The sequence below is a fragment of the Folsomia candida genome, unplaced genomic scaffold (assembly GCF_002217175.1).
Source record: "Folsomia candida strain VU population unplaced genomic scaffold, ASM221717v1 Fcan01_Sc003, whole genome shotgun sequence".
In the NCBI taxonomy this organism is placed as follows: Eukaryota; Metazoa; Arthropoda; class Collembola; order Entomobryomorpha; family Isotomidae; genus Folsomia; species Folsomia candida.
In genome coordinates, this window is record NW_019091195.1 from 15,500,311 (window position 1) to 15,521,201 (window position 20,891).

At 41.8% G+C, this 20,891-nt stretch overlaps 1 protein-coding gene across 1 annotated transcript; it reads left to right on the plus strand.

The window, feature by feature from the left end:
- The first annotated feature begins 1,993 nt into the window (after positions 1–1,993).
- On the plus strand, positions 1,994–17,545 carry LOC110846476 (synaptic vesicular amine transporter). The gene is made up of 13 exons (XM_022093245.2): positions 1,994–2,164; positions 6,432–6,707; positions 11,114–11,287; positions 11,454–11,616; positions 11,698–11,756; positions 11,827–11,910; positions 12,263–12,445; positions 12,895–12,931; positions 13,121–13,185; positions 13,756–13,930; positions 14,159–14,210; positions 14,414–14,597; positions 14,789–17,545. The coding sequence occupies exons 2-13, from the start codon at positions 6,569–6,571 to the stop codon at positions 14,992–14,994; spliced, it is 1,521 nt and encodes a 506-aa protein (XP_021948937.1). The 5' UTR covers positions 1,994–2,164; positions 6,432–6,568; the 3' UTR covers positions 14,995–17,545.
- The last annotated feature ends 3,346 nt before the right edge of the window (positions 17,546–20,891 follow it).

The window sequence follows — 20,891 nt, forward strand, 5'->3', positions numbered from 1 at the left end:
CTTATTTTAGTCGAGATCGAGCTCCATTCTATTCCCCTCACAAGATTGGAATTGACCCGAGAACAAAAAAAAACAAATTAAAAATTTACTGCTCCCAAACGTCCAATATTTGCCCCCCTTAAGACTCAATTATTTAGACAGTAGATTCCAAACTATGACATGACAAAAGGAGCGGGGCGTGCGCGAGGGATGTGAGCATGCACCACCTCATTGTACACGCGGCCAAGGCGTCGAGCTGCTAAGGGGAGAGGGGTGGAGAGAAATAGAAATAGGTGGCCTCGTTCCTGCACAGCCCCCACCGAGCAGGAGGTGACTCGTTCAACAAGTGGATCCATTATGAAGAGAGGAATCTTGTCCTTAAGCTCGTGGTGGGATGGGATTCATTCAATCCGACTTTGCTCGTCGTCTCGAGGGAGCTATTCAACCAGTCAGTCAGTCAGTTGGGTGACAAAGAAAGCCAAGTCATGGCCACAACGACGACGTCGACGTCGACGGGGGAAAAATGTGCCTCATGATCCTCAAAACCCTCACCACCACCACCACTTTTTTGCTGGCATTTTTTTCTTTACTCCCATCCCGACGACTGTGGTGCGAGGGAGGAATATCAATCAAACGTGCAGACATGAGGAGGCGATCAGGGATAAATTTGAGGCATTTCCTGTCTCAGAAATCGTCGTGATGATGGTTATTCGCATAAAGGAAGTCCATTCCTATGAAAGGAAGAGAGATCTTGATTTAGGGGAATTTGAGACGGGCAGGGTTGCCGTAGGTGTGACTATTTGTACGAATTTCTGGTTGGGATAAAAGGCTGCGGGGGAGGATATTTTTTTCGCAACCCTGTGCGAAAAATCTTGAGATGACATGTGCAGAAATGGAATGCCGATATATGGACATGCATCGCACCCATAATACTCGCATGTTGGCGTCATTATTCCCCTTGTTTCACCACCACCACGTTTATTTTATCCTCACTTTTGCCCAAGTGAAAGTCATTCCAGGACGGCATCCGATTTCAAATTGACTTGTATAGCGAGGACTTGGCTTAGGACGCGTTGGAGGTTATAACGAGTGCCGATATTGGTTTCTTCTCCCCTTGCTTGCCCACTAGGACCAGGCGGAGGCTGGAGTTGCAGGCAGTTGATTTCCTCCGATTTCCTCACCTTTCTCTCTGCCCACTTGTTCTTTCTCGGCTTCATCACGAGGCAGATATCACTCCCATTTCTGCGGAGGGCGAGAGAGACTTTCCAGATGACTGCATGGCTGAGTGAGACCATATCATCCTCATCATTCCCCATTCTCCGGGGTGTGCACGCAGGATTTCCTCATGATCCAGTCCCGATAATGATACCTTGACACTTGGTCACAATTTTGATACCACATTCTGTACTCTATTGAGGGTATTCATCACGAGGTCGCATTGTTAGCAAAAAACAAGATTCGCAAAAAAGTTATGGCTTGAAAATTCATTTGCGAACTTGCGCGTCTCCAAGCCTAGTATTTAGTTCGCAATTTAAAAAAGTTGCATTGCAATACGAACATGCGAACTTATAATGAAAGTTCAGAATCTTGGATTATAAACAAATCTTTTATTTATTTAAGAAATCTACTAGATTTCTGATTTCTGAGAACTGATCAATTTAGAGAAAATTGTTCAGTTAATTAATTAGAGCTTGGCCTTTGCGGGTGTGGGCGGCCTGGACATATGCACATTTTGACAATTTCGAGAAACTTTCACCCTCCTTTCTCTTGAGTATATAAGTACTTGACACTGTAATTGAAGGGTCCAGCTCCCTTCTCCTCCCGTGATTTCGTCCACAAAGAGGACGGTGTAAAATAGAATTTCATAAAAAGACCAGCCTGGGATTTCTCCAGCGTTGGATGTGGGTGGAAAGAGGTGCCATCCTTTGTGCACCACCGAGTTGGGGCGAAAGGAGGCATCGTGAGTGGAGAAGAGCCTGCTCTCTCTTCTCTCTTAACCTTCGGACGCGTAGAGTTTGGTCTCAGTCTACTTTCTCCCGTCGTCGTTGTCGTCGTCGTCGTGGTCCCTGCAGCAGCAGAACTGACAACGAGAGAGACCACCACAACCTCCTGCCAGAAAAGAGGCCTACACTCAACACGACTTGACCACAGATTCATCACCAACAACATGTAACCGTCTCATGAGGTGAGTCAGCTCTTTGATACCTTTCACCCCACCAAATATTCACACAAATTGAGAGATGGCCAGATACGGCTCATGGTGATACTTTCCCCTACAAAACGGTTTTCGGTCGTTTCTTCGACACAGGGTTTTGCTTTAGATTCACCCGCATACCGATTTTTGTCCCATCAATCGAAGAACCAACTTTGTCATAAAGGTAAACCTGCCTGCCAATGGTAGCATGCATTCAGAGACGAATTATCAAGGAAAATAAGGACGTCAATCGTCTGAAAATTTGAGTTTTGCATCATTTCTAAGGAAAGCCATGTATTTTAGGCGTCACTTTTTAAAATTGTACTTTGGTACTTGAAAATGGGATGGACATCAAACGAACAGGACTCAGTATGTACAAATTTCGTTTGTAACTTGCAACTTGCAAGTGCAAGTCGAACAGCAGTTGATCCCTTGACGCGGCATTTCCTGAATTGCACTCTGTTCCGACGTATTCATGTATAGCTTCTTATGCAGCAGTCAATCTCACCAATCTGAACGGCCGGAAGAATGGGTCGTAAATAACAACCGATTTTCAGCTTGTCTATGGACAAATTGATGAAAATTTGCTCAGAGTATTTGTTTGCGATGCTACATACATACGTGGATTCATTGCTTATTGTCTGCCAACTGACGTATCGGGCAGTATTGCCAAGCCGGGCAGAGTGATGATGCTGCATAATGACTTGGTTGGCAGGAATCATTGGGAGCTAATGTGAGTGGAATGGTGAGTGAGTGAGGGATGAGAGGATGAGACCCATTGTGCCAGAGAGGTAAAAGAGGAAGAAAGTGGAGAGCCAGCAACGTTGATATCAAAGCACTCTCTCCAGACCCACGACATCCTTTTCATCCTCAAACCCTCCGACTCTAAGCCACCCAGGGTTCCCAACAACCACGATTCCTCTCCTCAACACTTTTCTAGCCCAATCGGTGGACATTATCCAAGTTGCAAGAAATGCGGAGGTACACTGGGCATCCTTTGTGTCCGGTCTGAAACTTATTTCGGTACGCTTTACACACTTCGAAAGTTGAGATTTGGTCATTTCCGAGGAGCAAATAGCACAAAAGCATTACGGAAAAGATCACGAGCTGTTGTAAACCCTGGACTCGGAACCAACTGGTGTTCTCTCTCTCTCTTCTTGTTCTGCTATTAGAATTCAATGAACTAAAAACTCCTCGGCATTTCGCTTTCTCTTTCTTCCTCCTCCTCCTCGTCCTTTCTGAAGGAGAGGAAAGACCAAAAAGTCGACCTGTGTGTAATCAGAACGCTGAAATAATCCTTCCACGTACCTTGCACATACTACGGGGAGTGAAAAATCCGCTATTTCCTGCTGAACATTTGACGTATGAAGCTGGGGGTTCGTTGGGCGAGACGTACGCTGTGCAGGGCCCCCAGCACCCAAATCAATCAATGCTCTTAATTCTTCTCTTTGCTGGAGAGAGATCGCTCCTGCTTCTTCTCTTGAAAAATCCTTTATTCCTTTCTCCACATTTCCTGCATGTCTAATTTCCCTTTGTAGCTTTTTTCTCCCTTTTTAATTCACTCGCAGAGAAGAAGAAGAAGAAGAAGGCCAAGTGGGCGAGGTTTTAGGGGCGAATTGCTATTTATGTAATAAAAAAACCAGGTCGGTACAAAGGCAAGTTGCTCCTTGGTACACTCATACCCATCGACGTGGAGGCAGACACGGACTGGCTGGGACCCTCCCTAAAGCATCCGATCGAAGCATGTGAGAAATCTGTATTTTTTGCAATGTCGTCAAAATATTGGGCCAGCAAATTTTCATTTTTGTTCACTTAGAAATTGCCAAAGTTATAAATTTTTGGTAATTGATTATGCCGTGAGGCAAATAAGTGGTTGCTCATTTTCAATCTGGGTGTATGGATTCCCTAGTGAAATATGTGAGCATTAGAAAGTGTGCACATTTTTGTACAGTTTTCTCCTGCAAAAGTTACAAATAAATTAGTTAAGTCACTTTTAGTGTTAAGCTTTAGTCAGACGAAGAGCTGACGAAGAGTGCAAGTATTTATTGCATATCGTCACCATGAAATTAAATTTAGACATCGGTGATTAGGCCAGGTTGCAAATAAGTGGCACGTTTTAATCCGATTTTGTCATTTAAAGATGGTAGAAATATAACAAATTCTTGTTGTCAGCATTACAAAAACTACTTATTTATTTCTGGCTCATTCGATTTTCCTGATGAGAATGTAAGAAACCCTTTACATCCCACATCCTCAAAACTTCTGAAAATTCAAAACCACAACAACCTCTCAAATTTTATCTAATTAAGGAACTCCTTCAAGAGCTAATTAGTCAGAGTACAGATTTTTTTAATTTTTGCATCTCTGCAACTTCTGCATAAATTCAAAACCGTGCGGTTTACAACATTATTCTAAAAAAAAGTTGTGCTTTCTCCGACTTGAGGGTTTAATTAATTGGGATAGAGGTTCAACTTACGTAACAAAGCAACACAAATTGCATAAATTTAACCAAATATGGAATGAATAAATACTCAGAAATGAAGCCCATTTCTTCCCCCGGATACTACGTACGGAAGTCTTAAATAATATTCATCCGAGAGGTCATGAACTTTTATTTTTTGGCTGCTAAAGAAATCCCAAGAGAGCCCGAGAACCCCTTCAGCATCGCCAGGTATCCGTTCAAAGTCTTCTTGGAGGCCTTGCAAAATGGGCGTAGGAATTTTGTAAGGTCACTTTGACCCCTTCAGTGTGCTTCATTGTCGGAATGCTGCCCTCTCTGCACAGCCCTTCCTCCTGGAAGAAAGTCCGCCTTGTTGTAAAGGTCTCAGGACGGTATTTTGGTACACAGTTCGTGAAAATCTTTGGTAAACATCCTCCCAAAAACTGTACTCTCAAGTTTACTCAGAGCAATCACCAAGTGTTTTTGAACACGGCGATCCTCCTTCGCTCCTCGGGTGGCAGTTTGCTTAGCGAAAAGGAAATTAAACTCAAATCCGTTTAAAGTTCAGGTTTAGTCAATTGTTAAAAGGGTACAAATCTCTGGGCAAATATGGCACTTATCAGGCCGGGGTTTCGATACGGATACAGATAAATAAATGCATACGTGCCCATGGGATTGTGCCACACGTATCTATGAGATGGCGATTAAGGGGATACAAAGGTAGCAAATTTGTACAAACCAGGGTTGAAAAATTATGGCACGAAATTAATTAATTGGCTGAGTAGGTAGGATGCGAGATGACACGTTAATGAAGGTGTGTCTGGAAAAACGTGCCCTTTTTCCACGACGATGTGGAGAAAGTGGGCGAATAAAAAGAAGGCAAAGGGAAATAAAATCTTGATTTTCTCCTTTCCGACGATTTTATTGTTTTTGTGAGAGTGAGTCGTCAACACTTTTGTGATGCGAGGTACGAGTGACAAGTGTGACGACGGCTCCAATAAATGTAAGTCCAACCTGTAGCTATGCACCAAATTTCTCCACTCGCAAAATAACAAGTGATGATAAAGCCAATGAATTCTGGCGGCCGTGCAGCAAGGATTGGGTGACCTCGTGTTGCATGTTACCCATGACATTGTAGGTAGGGTCAAAAGCAGTGACATTCTTTCCGCACAGCCCTCACCAGACGAGGACACAATCCTGATGAGAATGAGAATCGTGATTCCGTCGAAACCAAGTAAACTGCGAAGTGGGCAAGTTTGGTTTACTTTATTTGGAGGAATGTCCACTTTGGCGTTTCCATCTCCTTGGTGACGGCATGTCCTGACAATTCCACTCCTCCTCTCCCCCAGCTTCACACCCTGGAGTGCAAGAAGTTTATGGAAATGGGGGTGGTTAGACTGGCAAATAAAGACGCCATCTCCAACAAAACTCGTTACGATGTGACGATCTTCTTTGCATGAGTTGATGCTTTCCTATTTACAATTGGGCCTTTTTACACTCGTTCAGGAACAAATGGTGGTTGCATCTTACAAAATCTGGGCAAATTGTGTAATCTGAATATAAACAAAGTGTGAGTGGTTGAAGCGAAATGTTTACATTTACTCCCGTTTCGGGCCAGCAATTTCACTTTCTCCCAAAATTCTGCTTGGTGGATTAAAGCGGAGGAATTTCCACGAGTAAGTTTTTCCCAAGATGAAGATACCCAGAAATCCCAACATTTTCGTGACTACCTTCGGCTGGGAAAATCGAAATATGAATCATGACTTTAGCCTTGAAGAAAATAATTAATTAAAAATTTGTCTATTTTTTCTGGAGCAGCAGTGGCCACACGTCGAGACTTTGAGCGAGCGTGGAGCGTTGGGCGGAGATCGGTGATGAACGACGGATAGAACAAGAGCTGCACTTTCACCACCACTCCGACTCCGAGGAGGCGACGTCGACGAGGCGACGTCGACATGACGGCCGCCGTCGCTGATGTGGTTTCTGGGTGGCCCTGCGCCGCCTGGTTCGCGGGTTGTAGGGAGTCGCGCAAATTGGTTCTTATCATCGTCGCCATTGCCCTCCTCCTCGACAACATGCTCCTAACCACCGTGGGTAAGCCGACCACCTCACCATCTCACACTTTTATTTCTAGGAAAATCTGCCACGTCACAACCTAGTTTCTATCATCCCCGTGGTGGATTTTACTTTGATAAGGACTTATCTTTAAATAAAACATGCTGGATAATTTGTGGCACATTTTTAACCGGAAATTTGTCTGTTCCCGTCCTCAACATGAAACATTAGGTATTGGCTGGTGGACTAATTAATATGCGTGTTGCATAATTTATCCGGCAAGACGGCGGGTATTATTATTTTATGACGAAACGCTTCTCGACACGTCAACTTGATCTGTTTTCCCAGTCTGGGAAACTCCATTAGAGGACTTTCTCCTCCTTTTCAAATCCAACCTTTCCACCAGACGAGGGTGGAATACGAAATGAAAACTAAACCACTTGTTGGCCGTGAGGTTTGGCTTCATAGTTTTCACCAGGGTTTCCCCCAGTTGAAACTCAGTAGGGTTATTCCAGAACATGATGATTCTGCTTCTGAGGTCACAGCGATTGGTCTAATTTTCCATCAATTTCGCCCACTTGACGCATCGCAGAATCATAATTTTTGTAAATCCAGAAAAATTGGACAGGTCTGCAACGCATCTGAAGGGCGAACTGCTATAGTTTGTCATACTTGAGGTACATTATAATTTGGGCGACACCCTGGTCGTCAACTTGTGGGCAAGAAACCTCTCTTTGCTCAGTCAGATCAGACTCGCATTTTACAAGCGGTATGGAAATTCATTACTGGAGTCAGATTCCTTGGTCACCTTTGCTGAGTGAAGGGCGAACGGGGTGGGTGACGATGTCAACGTGCCCCTAATAAATCTAGATTAGACCGAAATAAAATAATTTAATCATTTCTTCCCCAACCCAGTGCGGCAGGCGAATGGAGGCGGAATGTGGAGGTAACGACGATGACGCTCATGCCTCCACTGAACGAAAACAGCTCGCTTTTTATGACTTTGCAAAAATAAATGGAATACTTTTACCAGCCTGATCTGGTCGCACGTACGGTGCAAAAGTGGTCTGACCATGTGCACGGCTTGGCCTTTCTCCAAGCAAATGGAGGGCCTGCGTAAAGGGTGTCATGACAATACTCGTCACCTTTTACAGGAGGAGAAAAAGCGCCTCAGATAATTACTCCCTTTTTACATCCACACCATAGTTTTGCATTTAATGGAAGCATGAAATCGGTATGAAATAGGGTTAAATTTAATGCACCACCGAATAAGCTGAAATCTACCACAAATTTTAGCTGAATTCGCCACCGGATGAATTTTTTCCAACTTTAGCCTTTTCAGCCACCGATTTAGATGGTGGTTACCACAAATTTAGATGAGCTGCCATCACCATATTTAATGACGATAAAACATGGGTATTATGTTTGTAAAAAAATATAAGCACAATAATCTCAAGAAATCATGCTAATTTCCTTATTGATAACCTTATTGCTGCATGTACCTGTGTATATATTTGTATATCATTGACTAGACTGGGCAGGAGAAGTGACGTATATATTACCTTTCGGCTGGTCATCAATACTCTCACAGTTGTCCTGCAGTTAAAATATATCTATCTGAGCAACGTTTTTTAAAACCAAAGAAATGACGTATTCGCAAGTTTTTAATTAGACCAGTGATACCGAATCCTCTCTTTCTGAGGAAAATTCTCCCAAATTTTAGAAACTCAAGCCCAATTGCGTCTAATATTCCTTTAGAGAGTCCTAGGATATATACTTTACCGGATTAATTCAATCTGAATCCGACAGGGTAGAATTGGCTTGATTTTTTCTGACCCAATAAAACTGGATCGGATCGGATTGGATTTGAAAAAATACTTTTCACCCAACCAGTTTGCCGTTACGGCTGGAGAGACATCTAGCAATTTTAAATTTCTGTTGGAAGACCTGGAAAAATGGACGCAAGGAAATAATTGGTTTAGAAGTTCAGAATATGCGCTATGATGTTAGACCAGAAGCCAAAACCGTTCCATTTGCGTAAAAGCTTTTTCCAAAAGCGTAAGAATGTAGGGTTGCGAAAGCTAAAAAAGCGCTTAGGTTATTTAATTTCAGGTGTATTTATAAAAGAGACATGTATATAGACGTATTACATAAATAACTAAATCATATTATTGTAAATTATATTGCTTTTATAATCCTATGCTCATTAAATATGGTGATGACAGCTCATCTAAATTTGTGGTAACCACCATCTAAATCGGTGGCTGAAAAGGCTAAAGTTGGAAAAAATTCATCCGGTGGCGAATTCAGCTAAAATTTGTGGTAGATTTCAGCTTATTCGGTGGTGCATTAAATTTAACCCTATGAAATATGAAATCGGGTCCACGTGGAATTCGATTCGTTTGCGAAATACAGAAAAGTATGTCACAATTCAAACTTTTCAGCATAAACTCAAAGTATGCAGGTGGAGGAGTGGGTAAAACTGCAGCACACGGGCACTGGTGGAGCCAACAATTAGCCAGAATCCAATCCTCGAGGAAACACCAGTGTGGAGAACAAGGGAGCATGGAAAGAGCTTGGTGAAAGAACACGGGCAATTTCGCTGGGTGGGAAATGTCCATTTTTTCTGTTAATCAATGCTCAATGGCCACAGAGAAGGGGGAAATAAATGGGACATTTTGAGCAGCAAAGTGGATAAAAAACTCGATATTTTCTTCAAGGAGAGAAAAATGCTCAATTTTATCGGCTACCATTCCACAGAGCCGTGCAGAAGGGACGTGACCTCTCGTGTTACCCCACTAACAGGAGGAGGCTAAGGCCCAGGCCATTCTGCGTGCACAGCCCCCAAGCGAGAAACAAGACTCATGAGGAATAAATAAATCTTTACAAGTGGTCCACTTTAATGTGATGGGTGGAAGAGGTAGGGGCCCATGCATGGTCTCTCCTCTTCTGGGGTCTGTATCTCCTTTTTGAGACAAAACACCACTTTAGATAATGATGGGCAGGCAAGGGAGGAGACGGTAATATCCTCAGAGTTTTGGCCTACACGTGTGCCTCTTGTGAAACGGTGGTCAGTGGAGAGACCAATTTATTTTATTCGCAACAAGCACAGCCATTCCTTCAAACGGGGATAATAAGTTATTCGAAAATACCGACTGGAAATTGCATCCTCACAGAAACGGATCCCCAAAACAATCTTACTTTGTCTAAAAACCAGAGGAAAATGGTTTAGTTGGCTCATTTTCCTGGAAAGATGTGATCTCTCATGCCATATTTCTTGCCAAGTGGGAATGTCAAATGCTACATCGCCCCTGCATTATTGTGCTTACTTAAGTACTTAACACAGCCTAGGTTGTCTAGATTTCAAAAGGATGTGAATGTGTTCAAGGGCATGGAAGTCCATTTTGTTAGCCGTGTCTTCCAAAAATGGGGATGCCATCTTTCCCACGTGAAATATATTCATGTCCGTCAGTCCGTTGGCTAGACAAGGAGAGGAAGAATGAAAGTTGGCACGTCACGTGACGAAATTAATGTGTCTCAGCCCACCCCAGGAATAAATTAAGCTGGTCGAAGGTCTCGCAGAGGTCGGGGATGGGCGCGCGTGGGACGGGGAGTGGAAAAATGACGACTCTTGGAGGAGATGATTATACATAAAAGGCATGAAAAATTCATTTATCAGAATCAATGAGATTTTGCCCAGAGTGTTGAATTCATTTAGAGTCAAGTGAATCAGAGTGGGGTCTGATGGGCAGGAGGAAAAAGTCGAGTGGAGAAAGCAAGTGTGGATTCAGTCCGACGAGGAGAGAAAGTGGAGGAATGCATCATTCAGCGTCGGAAAAGTGGTGGTGGTCCAAATTCAATCTTGCTCCTTCCTCCAGTCCTATAAACCCTGTCCTTCCTATACCTCGGAGGACAGGGTTTCACATCAGCCAGGGGGAATTGGGGCAAGGCGGGATTCATTTATTTTTATTATTGCACTTATACTAACTTACTCTACCCGCATCAAGCGCTTATCGAGCCGGGGAGTAGTAACAACTACAGAAATTGCACGTCACACCCACGCCACGAGATAAGTAATTTAAATCATGGCAAGCATCACAAATATCATAATAAATTAGGCCTCACAAATTTCAATAATTAAAAAAATAATCTCATAATGACATTAATGGAGCCAATGATAACACCCCGCCTTTGGCAGAAATCTGACATTAGTCAACATGTGTAGATTACAAAATTACGAAAATGACTGTGAACCCTATTTCATGAGCACCGTACTTTCCTCTGCTTTCTCCCACAACGCGTCCCACCTCGTTTCTCAACATGATGGATGCAATGTGAAGACCACACAGGCTGCCATGCCTAATCCATCCCCATACGTCTCCCACCTCTCCTCATTAATCTCACTTGTCCGCCGCCCTGTAATTAGCATTCTAATTTTACTCCAGTTCCAATAATTCCGGAATTTCTCTACAACATTCGCCACCGTGACGAGGGGATCACTTACGAGAGCTTCGAAGCGGACTTGGCCCAACAGGCCGCGGCTGCTGCGGCTGCAAGGCTCGCCACCACCACCACGCCGCCAGAAACACTCTTCGTCACCGAATTTCCGGCCAATATGAGTAACACAACCTTATCCTCACCATCATTGCGCTCATCATGGAATGGGCCGTGCAGAATGGATGCGACCTGGTTTTGAGATTGCTTATCAGACAATCTGACACGATTTCAAAGCGAGGTCGCATCCTTCACGGCCTTCGAGCCACTTGTAACTCACATGTTTTTCAGGCACCATGTTGGACGCCCCGACTGGTCCAATCACGACGAAGAAGCCGCGACGGTCCAAGCACGACGAGCTGACGGATGAAACGGTCGAAGTTGGCGTAATGTTTGCATCAAAGGCGTTCGTCCAACTCTTAGCCAACCCGTTTGTGGGTCCCTTAACGAACAGGTGGGTGGGTCCAGGTTACTTTCGACTCTCTGATAACCACTGAACGGATATGTTATCTCCTGTAATAAATATTTATCACAGAATTGGCTACAGCATCCCCATGTTTGCCGGATTTATCATCATGTTTCTTTCCACCATTAGTAAGCAAGCAGAAGAAACGGTTAATATATAAAAGATGATTTTCATGAAATGTGTCCCATTTTCGCTTAGTTTTTGCATTTGGACGCTCCTACAGCGTACTCTTTCTGGCCAGGGCACTGCAAGGAATTGGATCTTCATGCTCTAGCGTGTCAGGTAATTCCTCACATTATTTTTCCTCCGGAATTTTCAGAGGAAACACTTCCAAAATATTATTTTGCAAGCGAAAATTTAGCTACGTTTGCAAAACTACTCTGGAAAACATTGATCTGTTCTAAAATTAGAAACCTTAGGAAATTTGTCGAAATCACAATCGAAGCTCTTTGTGCGACGTGATGACGTGGGCTTTGTAAATAAATAGCTGTCCATCTTTGCCTTTCTCCTTTTTTCATGATTCCATTTCATGCCTGATGAAGACGCCGATACGGTGTCATTTCCGGTCTGCAGATGCGATATGAAATTGAATCTGGAATACAAAAAAGTGTCTTTCTTGCTCCCACGCGAACAGGGATGGGCATGTTGGCGGAGCGATTTCCGGACGACAAGGAGCGAGGGAATGCGATGGGGGTGGCGCTGGGAGGCTTAGCACTCGGCGTCCTTATCGGCCCCCCTTTCGGCGGAGTTATGTATCAATTCGTCGGGAAAACGGCACCCTTTCTCATCCTCGCCTGTCTCGCCCTCGGAGACGGAGGTGAGCACCCAATTCTTACCACGTGTGTATCAAGCATGACATCATTTGTAATGGAGGAATACTTTAGTACGTTTCCTAAAAACGTGCTAAAATATCGTGCTGAAAAAGGAATGGGAAATTTCGTGATCTGTAATCTTGTAAAGCTGTCAAAGTCCATTTTACAGCCCTTCATCAAGCCAAATTGTTTAGATTGTGCCCTAACATGTCCACGTGTCTGACCACATTTGCACAGATAAAGAATGGATTTAACGTGCAGTTTCAACTAGGGCCGCATGTTTAACCTACTTAAGCACGCACAGTATGTACAAAAATGGTGGAAAAAGTCTCCCAAAGTTCATGGCTGACTGGTCGCAGGAAAATGTGTACGTTTGAGGAAGAGAGGAAAGAGGGAGATATTTCAATCCGGAACATTTGAGGTGAAATAATATCACTTTCTCTTTTTTCCTCAGTTCTTCAACTCTTGGTCCTTCAGCCTGGAATTGTTCGGTGAGTTCAATCATGATCCTGTTACTCCCACTCGACTTGACGGGTGTGGGGTGGCGTGCACGTGGGCTGTGGTTGGCCGGATGGGATGGGTGGCAGGGGACGCCGAGACGCGTCCCTTTTGCACGGCGCTTTTGGAGAGGGGACGACAATGGTTGACTGACTTTCTCTTTTTCTGTGTTGGTTTTGCAGTCAAGAGGCGGAGGCCCCGTCCCTCAAGGCGCTCCTCATGGACCCATACATCATCGTGGCGGCAGGTAGAGTGTGTTTTTCCACCCGTGGGGAAACCTTCCACTTTGATTTTAAGTAATGGACTTGTAGAGTAGAAGAAAATGTGGAGACAAACAAATCACTGCCTGTAATCGATGGAGTGGCGAGATTTCTTTATTTGCGCTTTTTGGGGGCTCAGATTTTTCCTTGAAATTTAGACGAGCTAAAATAACAAACATGTCACATGTCGTGATTTATCTTAGGGCTTTGAGCTTTATGCCATTTAATACGATACAAAATAGTGACGACACATGGCAAAAGTCATGATTTGCTAAAGTATAACTTGTCAGTGCAAATCTGGGCAAGTTTGTAACAATTTTTCCATGGTGGACGAATCTGACTTTAAGGATAGACTAATTTAAGTGAAAAGTAATATCTCTAAGGATAAGTCGAAATGGCTTGAGTGGATTGAGCTCACGTGTTGGATTCTAGTCGTCTCACTTTGCCTCATTTTAGCCAAATTGTTGTGCATAAGTTATTACGGTACTCATGAAGGAGTTGCACCGCTCGTGTAATCGGACGGTTTTACTGCACGTTTTCCATGTTCCGTTGAGCAGGGGCCATCACATTTGCGAACATGGGAATCGCTATGTTGGAGCCGTCGCTGCCAATTCACATGATGGACACGATGAACGCGCCCAAGTGGCAGTTGGGGGCCGCCTTCCTCCCCGCCTCCATCTCCTACCTCATCGGAACCAATCTCTTCGGACCATTGGGTCACAGGATTGGCAGGTAAAACCATAATCTCAACCAAAATCTCGTCGCAGGGTTCTCAAAGACATGTCCACCCCGTCTTTCCCCCTTTTTGCAAAGTTCCGCAACCCAATTAAAGACAGTAACCCCCGAAATGTTTTGGAACCCTGCGCCCTCGTCGGGAGAGTAAATTGACCGTGCAACCAATATAATGAAGATTCGCCTTATAAATTGGCACGACTAACGGCTTTCTCTTCTCATGCTTAGATGGTTGGCTGCCATGATTGGACTCATTGTTATCGGCATCTGTCTCCTGTGTGTAAGTTAACGCTCAAGGGGCCGTGCAGAAAGGGTGGCATGACTACCTCGCCCTCCCAGTCATCCAGCACGGGCAGGTGTTTGACATGGGAGGTGGTCACGGCCTCCATTTGATGCCATCTCTTTCTGCACGGTCCTTTAAGGGATCATGTTTCCACCATTTTCTCCTCGGCGATGATGATGATGATGATTGCCCAATCTCAGATTCCACTTGCCACGAATATCAATCACTTGATCGCACCCAACGCCGGGCTGGGATTCGCCATTGGAATGGTGGACTCCTCCATGATGCCCGAGCTCGGATATCTGGTCGACATTCGTCACGCCGCCGTCTACGGGTCAGTCTATGCCATCGGCGATGTCGCTTTCTGTCTAGGATTTGCCATCGGTGAGCATTATTTCAGTTTGACTGCATAATTTGAACCAGAGGGGCAAACTTGGTGCCACGCTTCCCAGTTTTGCGCACATTTCTCTCATTTGAGTAGAATTCATTCCTTGACCAAAATCACATGAATGGATGTTGACGCCCATTGTACCCACGTCTTAAAATCATCATCTCTATCTTGAACCCTATTTCAGGCCCTGCGATGAGCGGCACCCTGGTGAAGAACATTGGCTTTGAGTGGATGCTGATCGGGATTGCCATCATTAACTTCATGTACGCGCCGGCCCTCTTCATGCTGCGAGCCCCACCCACCAAAGAGGAGCAGAAGAACCTCATCCTCGGCGAAAAGTCCTCCGTTCGCTACGTCAACTACAAGAATGACGAAGAGGACCAGGAGTAGAGCAAAATTCATGAAGAATCATAATCTCTCCGTATTTCTTGTATACGGCATATGCAACTTATTAAATATTATGCAAATTTAAATATTATGCAAAATTAGGTAAATAATTGCTTCCGCTATTGTGTGCATACTTTTAAGGTGAATACTTAGCTAATTTAGTAGACGGCAAAGAAAGAGGATGCTAAAAATCACATTTATGAAACCGTAGCTAATTTCTTGACTAATACGTTAGCACATATGTAAATCCTAGAAATGGTTAAGTCTAGGACGTAAGAATTAAATCTTAATTAGAAAAAAACCCCTGCCGGATTCTCCTCTCCCTGTTAACTTAGCAAATATCGGCCCTAGATAGAGCGGCGCAGGCCCTTTAAATTAGCGGCCCTGGTGACACAAGAGACCAATAAATAATCTGATTAGAAAGTGTAGTGACGCATGGCGCCGCCGTGTGACCACGACCCTTGCTGTTCTCCCTTCCGAGGACTCTTCGCTAATTGCGTGGAAGGTGGAAGGAAGCGTCGTGGAGGTTGAGTTGATCCTGAAAATTGGGACTCCGCGCAATTAATGAATGGTCCCTTTGATGGGAGAAATGCCGCTGCTGCTGAACAAGTTTAGGAACGATTGTTATGCGTTTAACGCTTATGAGATGTCACGCAGAATGCAGGAAAATATTAGACCATACTTAACTAACTAGTTATTAAGGACAACTTATTTAACGGTACTTATGTATAGACTATGCAAATTAATTAGTAAATTGATACACTAAATAGATTTAGTGCCACATGGCAAATTACGGCATTAAAAAAGAGACATAAATTACCATCAAACCAGCGAAGCCAGCAGAAGACCAAAAAAACTACGTATTTAAAACCGGACCAGACTTATCCAAGATCATCATGGAAAGGTTAACGTGTGACCGGACGAGAGCTAATCACATATTTAATTCAAGTTAATGTTGTTAGCTTTACATTTAAAATATAGTTACAATTTCATCTTATCAATCGATATCAATCAATATCGAGTAGCTGTACTTTTACTTGCTTTTTAACTAACTTGTCAACTCTTAATGTAATCATTACAATTCTCTTAAAAAGTAGCAAGTAGAAAATAAATAGATAAATTATCATCTAGTCGAAATGTAGTCAAATTTAGATAAGTAGCTAGATAAGCACGTAGTCCGTCTAATCGACACTTCTATTATTATGCAAAGCAATGACTCTGTACATAATTAATTACGTAATTAAAGAGTAACTTCTAAAATACAATGTAATCATTAATCTTGGCAATGGATCATTAGGCAGTTATTCGGGAAATCTTAGTCGTTCGTGAGGGAATCATAGAAGTAGTCATTAATTAACTGTACTTAGCTAATTAATTAATCATTCAAGTATGAAAACTTAAATTAAATCATGTGTAAATCTTTGGGACCATTGACCGACTATATATAACCGACACGATCGGTCGGTTACAGAAAGTGAAACCAGCCACAATAAGTACGAAATATGCAAAATTTGCACATGCAAAAATTAATATGACGAGTTTACGACAATTATATTAAACGAGCGGACCAGTTTACACAAATAAACGCAGGGCAACCGAGAGGGGAACAAGATGTGACAAATACACGAAATTGATAACTGATTGACAAAGGAAACAAAAACAATGAGATTGAAATTCACCTGTGAAATTTGAGAAATTAAACAATGGATAAAATTAACTTGGTAGGTGAAATGTTATGTAAAAATTTATGAATGTGGCGAAATACTTGTAAAAAATATGAAAAAGTTTTAACTAAAATTCACGGGTTTCAATAGTGATTAAATTCTGGCGTGTTAACAAACATATTTAAATTAAATAAAAACTTTATTGCGTAGTCGGTTATCTGATATTTAGAGAGAAATGGGTGGGTGTGACAAATAGTTAACTAATTATGAAGTAAAATTTAATGATCATCTGGAAAATTACGGTGTAAAATGCAAATAGTGTATTATTCAATCAATTAATGACCGTAGTTTGACTATATATAAATGTGTAATTAATTATCCACTGGTTTTTGTTTCCATGGCGACAAGTATTTTTAAAAGTTAGAAAAAATGGCTGCTCTAACTTTTACCAGTACGAAACCATATTTATGTATTCAGATTTGTACAAAGTCTGTAAGTAATTTTTAATTGTGAATTATGTTGCAATTTTTTAGGAAAAGTGAACGTTGCGAAAAGTAGAGTAAAGGGGACGACAAGGGAGAAAATTGTCTACAAAATTGTGCTATTTCGATTCACAGAATTTGTACGGAAATGAAACGAAAACGGGGCAGCATGAATTTGTAAAAGATTTGTTTATAGAATTGGCAATTAAAATAATAAGTTACGAAAATTGGTGAAAAAATTTAAAGCATTTTAATACGTATTTTTTTGTTTGCAGTTGACTAGGTTACTCTTAAAGTTTATAATTAAGCAAAAATGGAGAAATTAGTTATTTCTTGAGTATTTCAATATGTTCAAAATGAAAATGTATTGGTGTTGTGTGGCTATTAAATTACAAAAAATGTGTAAAATTGGTTGCTAGTTTTTGTAAAATTTAATAATTGGCATACTTGTACATATGAACGCGTTCCGGATGGATTCATATTTAAAATTGGTCCGCATTGAGCTTAAATAACGCCCACTCTGAAAAAGTGCCGTAGCCTTATCCAAACTCCAATTCATGTTACTTGAGTTCATCACATTGAGTACATTACCCGAATCAGCCGAATTATCCTATTATCAGAGTCCGGATGGGACCTTATCAGAGTATGTATTTTAAACTTTTTCAACCCGATCGGGTTGAAACTTTGGGATATTGTTCCTGCTCACGCATAGGTCACACGGTCAAAAAAATGTTTTCACATATTTTACATATTTCCAGGTTTTGGTACATATAAATATGTTTTAACATATTTCGACAATTTTGCCGAAAATGTGCATTTTTTGATACACATAAATATGTTTTTACATATTTCGACGATTTTTTCAAAAATATATATTATTTTTAATACACATAAATATGTTTTTACATATTTAAGCGATTTCTTCGAAAAAAATATATTCTTTTGGAGAAACCTCAGAAATTCACAATTCATAAAAAATTCCGATCATCGTAGAAATAATACCAGAGCATGTTGAGATGTTTTTTGTTTGCCACTTTGAAATGTAAAAGCATTTTTTGGAATTTCTGCAGTCAAATAAGCTAAATTTGGGGCAATTTAAAGCGAATTAAAAATATGTCTTATATACATATTTTGGCGATTTGATTGAACATTTTACATAAATATTTCTTTTTTAAGAACATATTTATCCGGACTCTGCCTATTATTTAACACTATTTTATTTTATTCCGACGTAACAGTCATTCAATTACCCAAATTCATGACACAAATTGGATAATTTTCACGCCAAAGTAAAATAAGCTGGTGGAAAATCAATACTAAGAATAGCCGTGACTCACTGTGTTTGTCTGTCCAATTTGAACGTGTGCGCTGGAACTTGGTTGCACATGGGCCAAAATGAGACACAACTCTATGTTATAGTCTCTAAAGCCCGCATGCGGGCTCCAGAATAGAAAGATTTTAATTATTAAGCGTTTGCTGAATGACATCCATAAGCAAAGGGAAACAGAACGTGGAATTGCGACATGTACCATTTTTCAAAAATGCTCAGGCCCTAACTAAATTTGCCTACTTAACGAACTTATGAGAAACTTAACAATAACCCGGAAAATCGTTACGTATGCGGTAAGGGCCAATTGACGACTTAAAGGGGTGTGTCCAGGTCACCTTATGACTTTCGCATGTGTCCCAAGTTACATGAGGACTATAGGTCATTTGCCTTTAATGTGCTACCACCGCTGGCCTGGCTGCCTCTATTAATGAGTAGTCTGGTCACCCCACATAGTACATAGGTCATTTTCCTACGTCACAGGTTTAGCAACATTTATATGCGCCTAGGTCTCACGTCATGTGACCAATCTATATAAAGGTATCGAGGCCAGAAGTCACCTATAGGCAAAGACTGGTCAATCCCGGATTAAGGATTGGGGATTAATTAACACTCAATCTCAATCCTTAATCCCAAGTTTTAGAATTTTAATCCTTAATAATTTTAATCCTAACCCAATCCCACTATTTCAACTTCAATCCTAAAGTGGGATTACAATGGGATTAAAATGGGATTAAATTTGCAATGACTGAAAACTCGAAAAGCCAAACTTCTCTTAAGATCGCTCCCTTTTCGAAAATTGATTGAATTTCGTTAATTTTTGTCATATATTTAAAAATACTGCTTAACATTTTGCAAAACCACTCGTAACGTGGTATCCTCAATGGACAATTTGCAAAATTAGTGTGACCTCATAAAGAAATGTGATTGATATGCCCCAAATTCTGGTCAAAGCCTTGCGTTAAAAATAGTACCAAGAGTAAAATTAATTTTTGCCCGTAAAACAATTTTTGTGGGAAAAATTGCTAGTTAAAAATTGTATTCCTACGCGATCTAATTTTGCATGGATAATTTTCAAAACATTACTTGTTCCGAAGTTCAAATTCAAATGTAAAAATCTTGCCTAATGAAATTTAATGCAAACAATTAATCCAGGACTAAATTAATTCCTAATTCAAGAAAATTACCCTAAATTTAATCCCGTGGTAATCGTAATCCCAGATTAAATTCAATCCCTAATCCCAATCCTTAATCCCAAAATTTTAAAAATTAATCCTTAATCCTCAATCTCAATCCCAAGATTGTAAAATGTAATCCTCAATCTCAATCCGCCAGTCAATGTCTTTAATCCGCCAGTCTCTGCCTGTACATAGGTATGCTTAGGTCACAGGTCAGGCAATTCTCTAAATAATGTGTAAAGGGTATAGGTTCATAAGCCAACGATAGCGAGTGTCCAGGTTCTGGGTCAACTGTAGACCTTAATGGGCGTGCCTCCCAGGTTCCGGGTCTACTGCGGGAGTTTGCACGCGTTACGGTTCAACTGCCGACTAAAGGGTAGTTCCCAGATCACGGATCAAATCTTAGGGGATATTCAAATTTTTCCATTAGTGGCGTATTCGGTTGTTCTGGTGCTAGTCAACGTTTTGGAAACGTTTGGACACTTTCGGTGAAAAGCGCCCTCTAGCGGATAAAATACAACCTAGTACCTAAAAATGTGGATAGGTGGCGCTGGGTGGTAATTTTAAGAACTATTGGGGGTAAGGTGATACAGTCATCGAGTGAAGCGCTTGCTTCAAAAGGTAACACACACACACACACACAACTCTGCACAATTCTTGTTATGATTGTAAATTTAATAAAAACATAATCGCCCCACCTTGATTTTCAGTGATTGGGGCATAATGAGATTATCGATATTTGCATATTCACGCATTATGCGCCCTCTATTGATACTGTTATGCCATTTATCAGGTCATCAATCCTCAATTGTATGTATTAAAACAGTTGGGGGTTGATTACACCCGCATCTCATATTACCCCAAAGTTGTTTAAAATCACGGTCAGCGACACCTATCGGCGTTTTGAGGAAATATTTTTAGCTGAAAGTGCCAAAACGTTCACAAAACGTTGACTAGCAGAACAACCGAGCACACAACTCCCCCAATTGAACCCGGCTTGATCCTTCGAACATCGCTTAGAGTCGAGACTCGATCTGTAACATGGGCACGCCCCTTATACAAGGCGGCTTTTGACCAGGGCCCTTGCACCCACCTTATAGCCGTGAGTCGACTTTTGGATTAAGGGTTAAGGATTAAAAGATTAACGATTGTGATTAGAGATTGAGATTAGGGACTAATTAATCCCCAATCATAATCCTGGATTGACCAATTTGTCTCCGAGGCTAAGAGCCCGCAATGCGGGCTTCGG

Excerpts from the sequence above, each read along its gene's own strand:
- LOC110846476 (XM_022093245.2), top strand. The coding sequence starts at position 6,569 with ATGACGGCCGCCGTCGCTGATGTGGTTTCTGGGTGGCCCTGCGCCGCC. Across the intron at positions 11,911-12,262 it reads TTCATGCTCTAGCGTGTCAG|GGATGGGCATGTTGGCGGAG; the intron begins GTAATTCCTCAC and ends CCACGCGAACAG. Across the intron at positions 14,598-14,788 it reads CTGTCTAGGATTTGCCATCG|GCCCTGCGATGAGCGGCACC; the intron begins GTGAGCATTATT and ends ACCCTATTTCAG.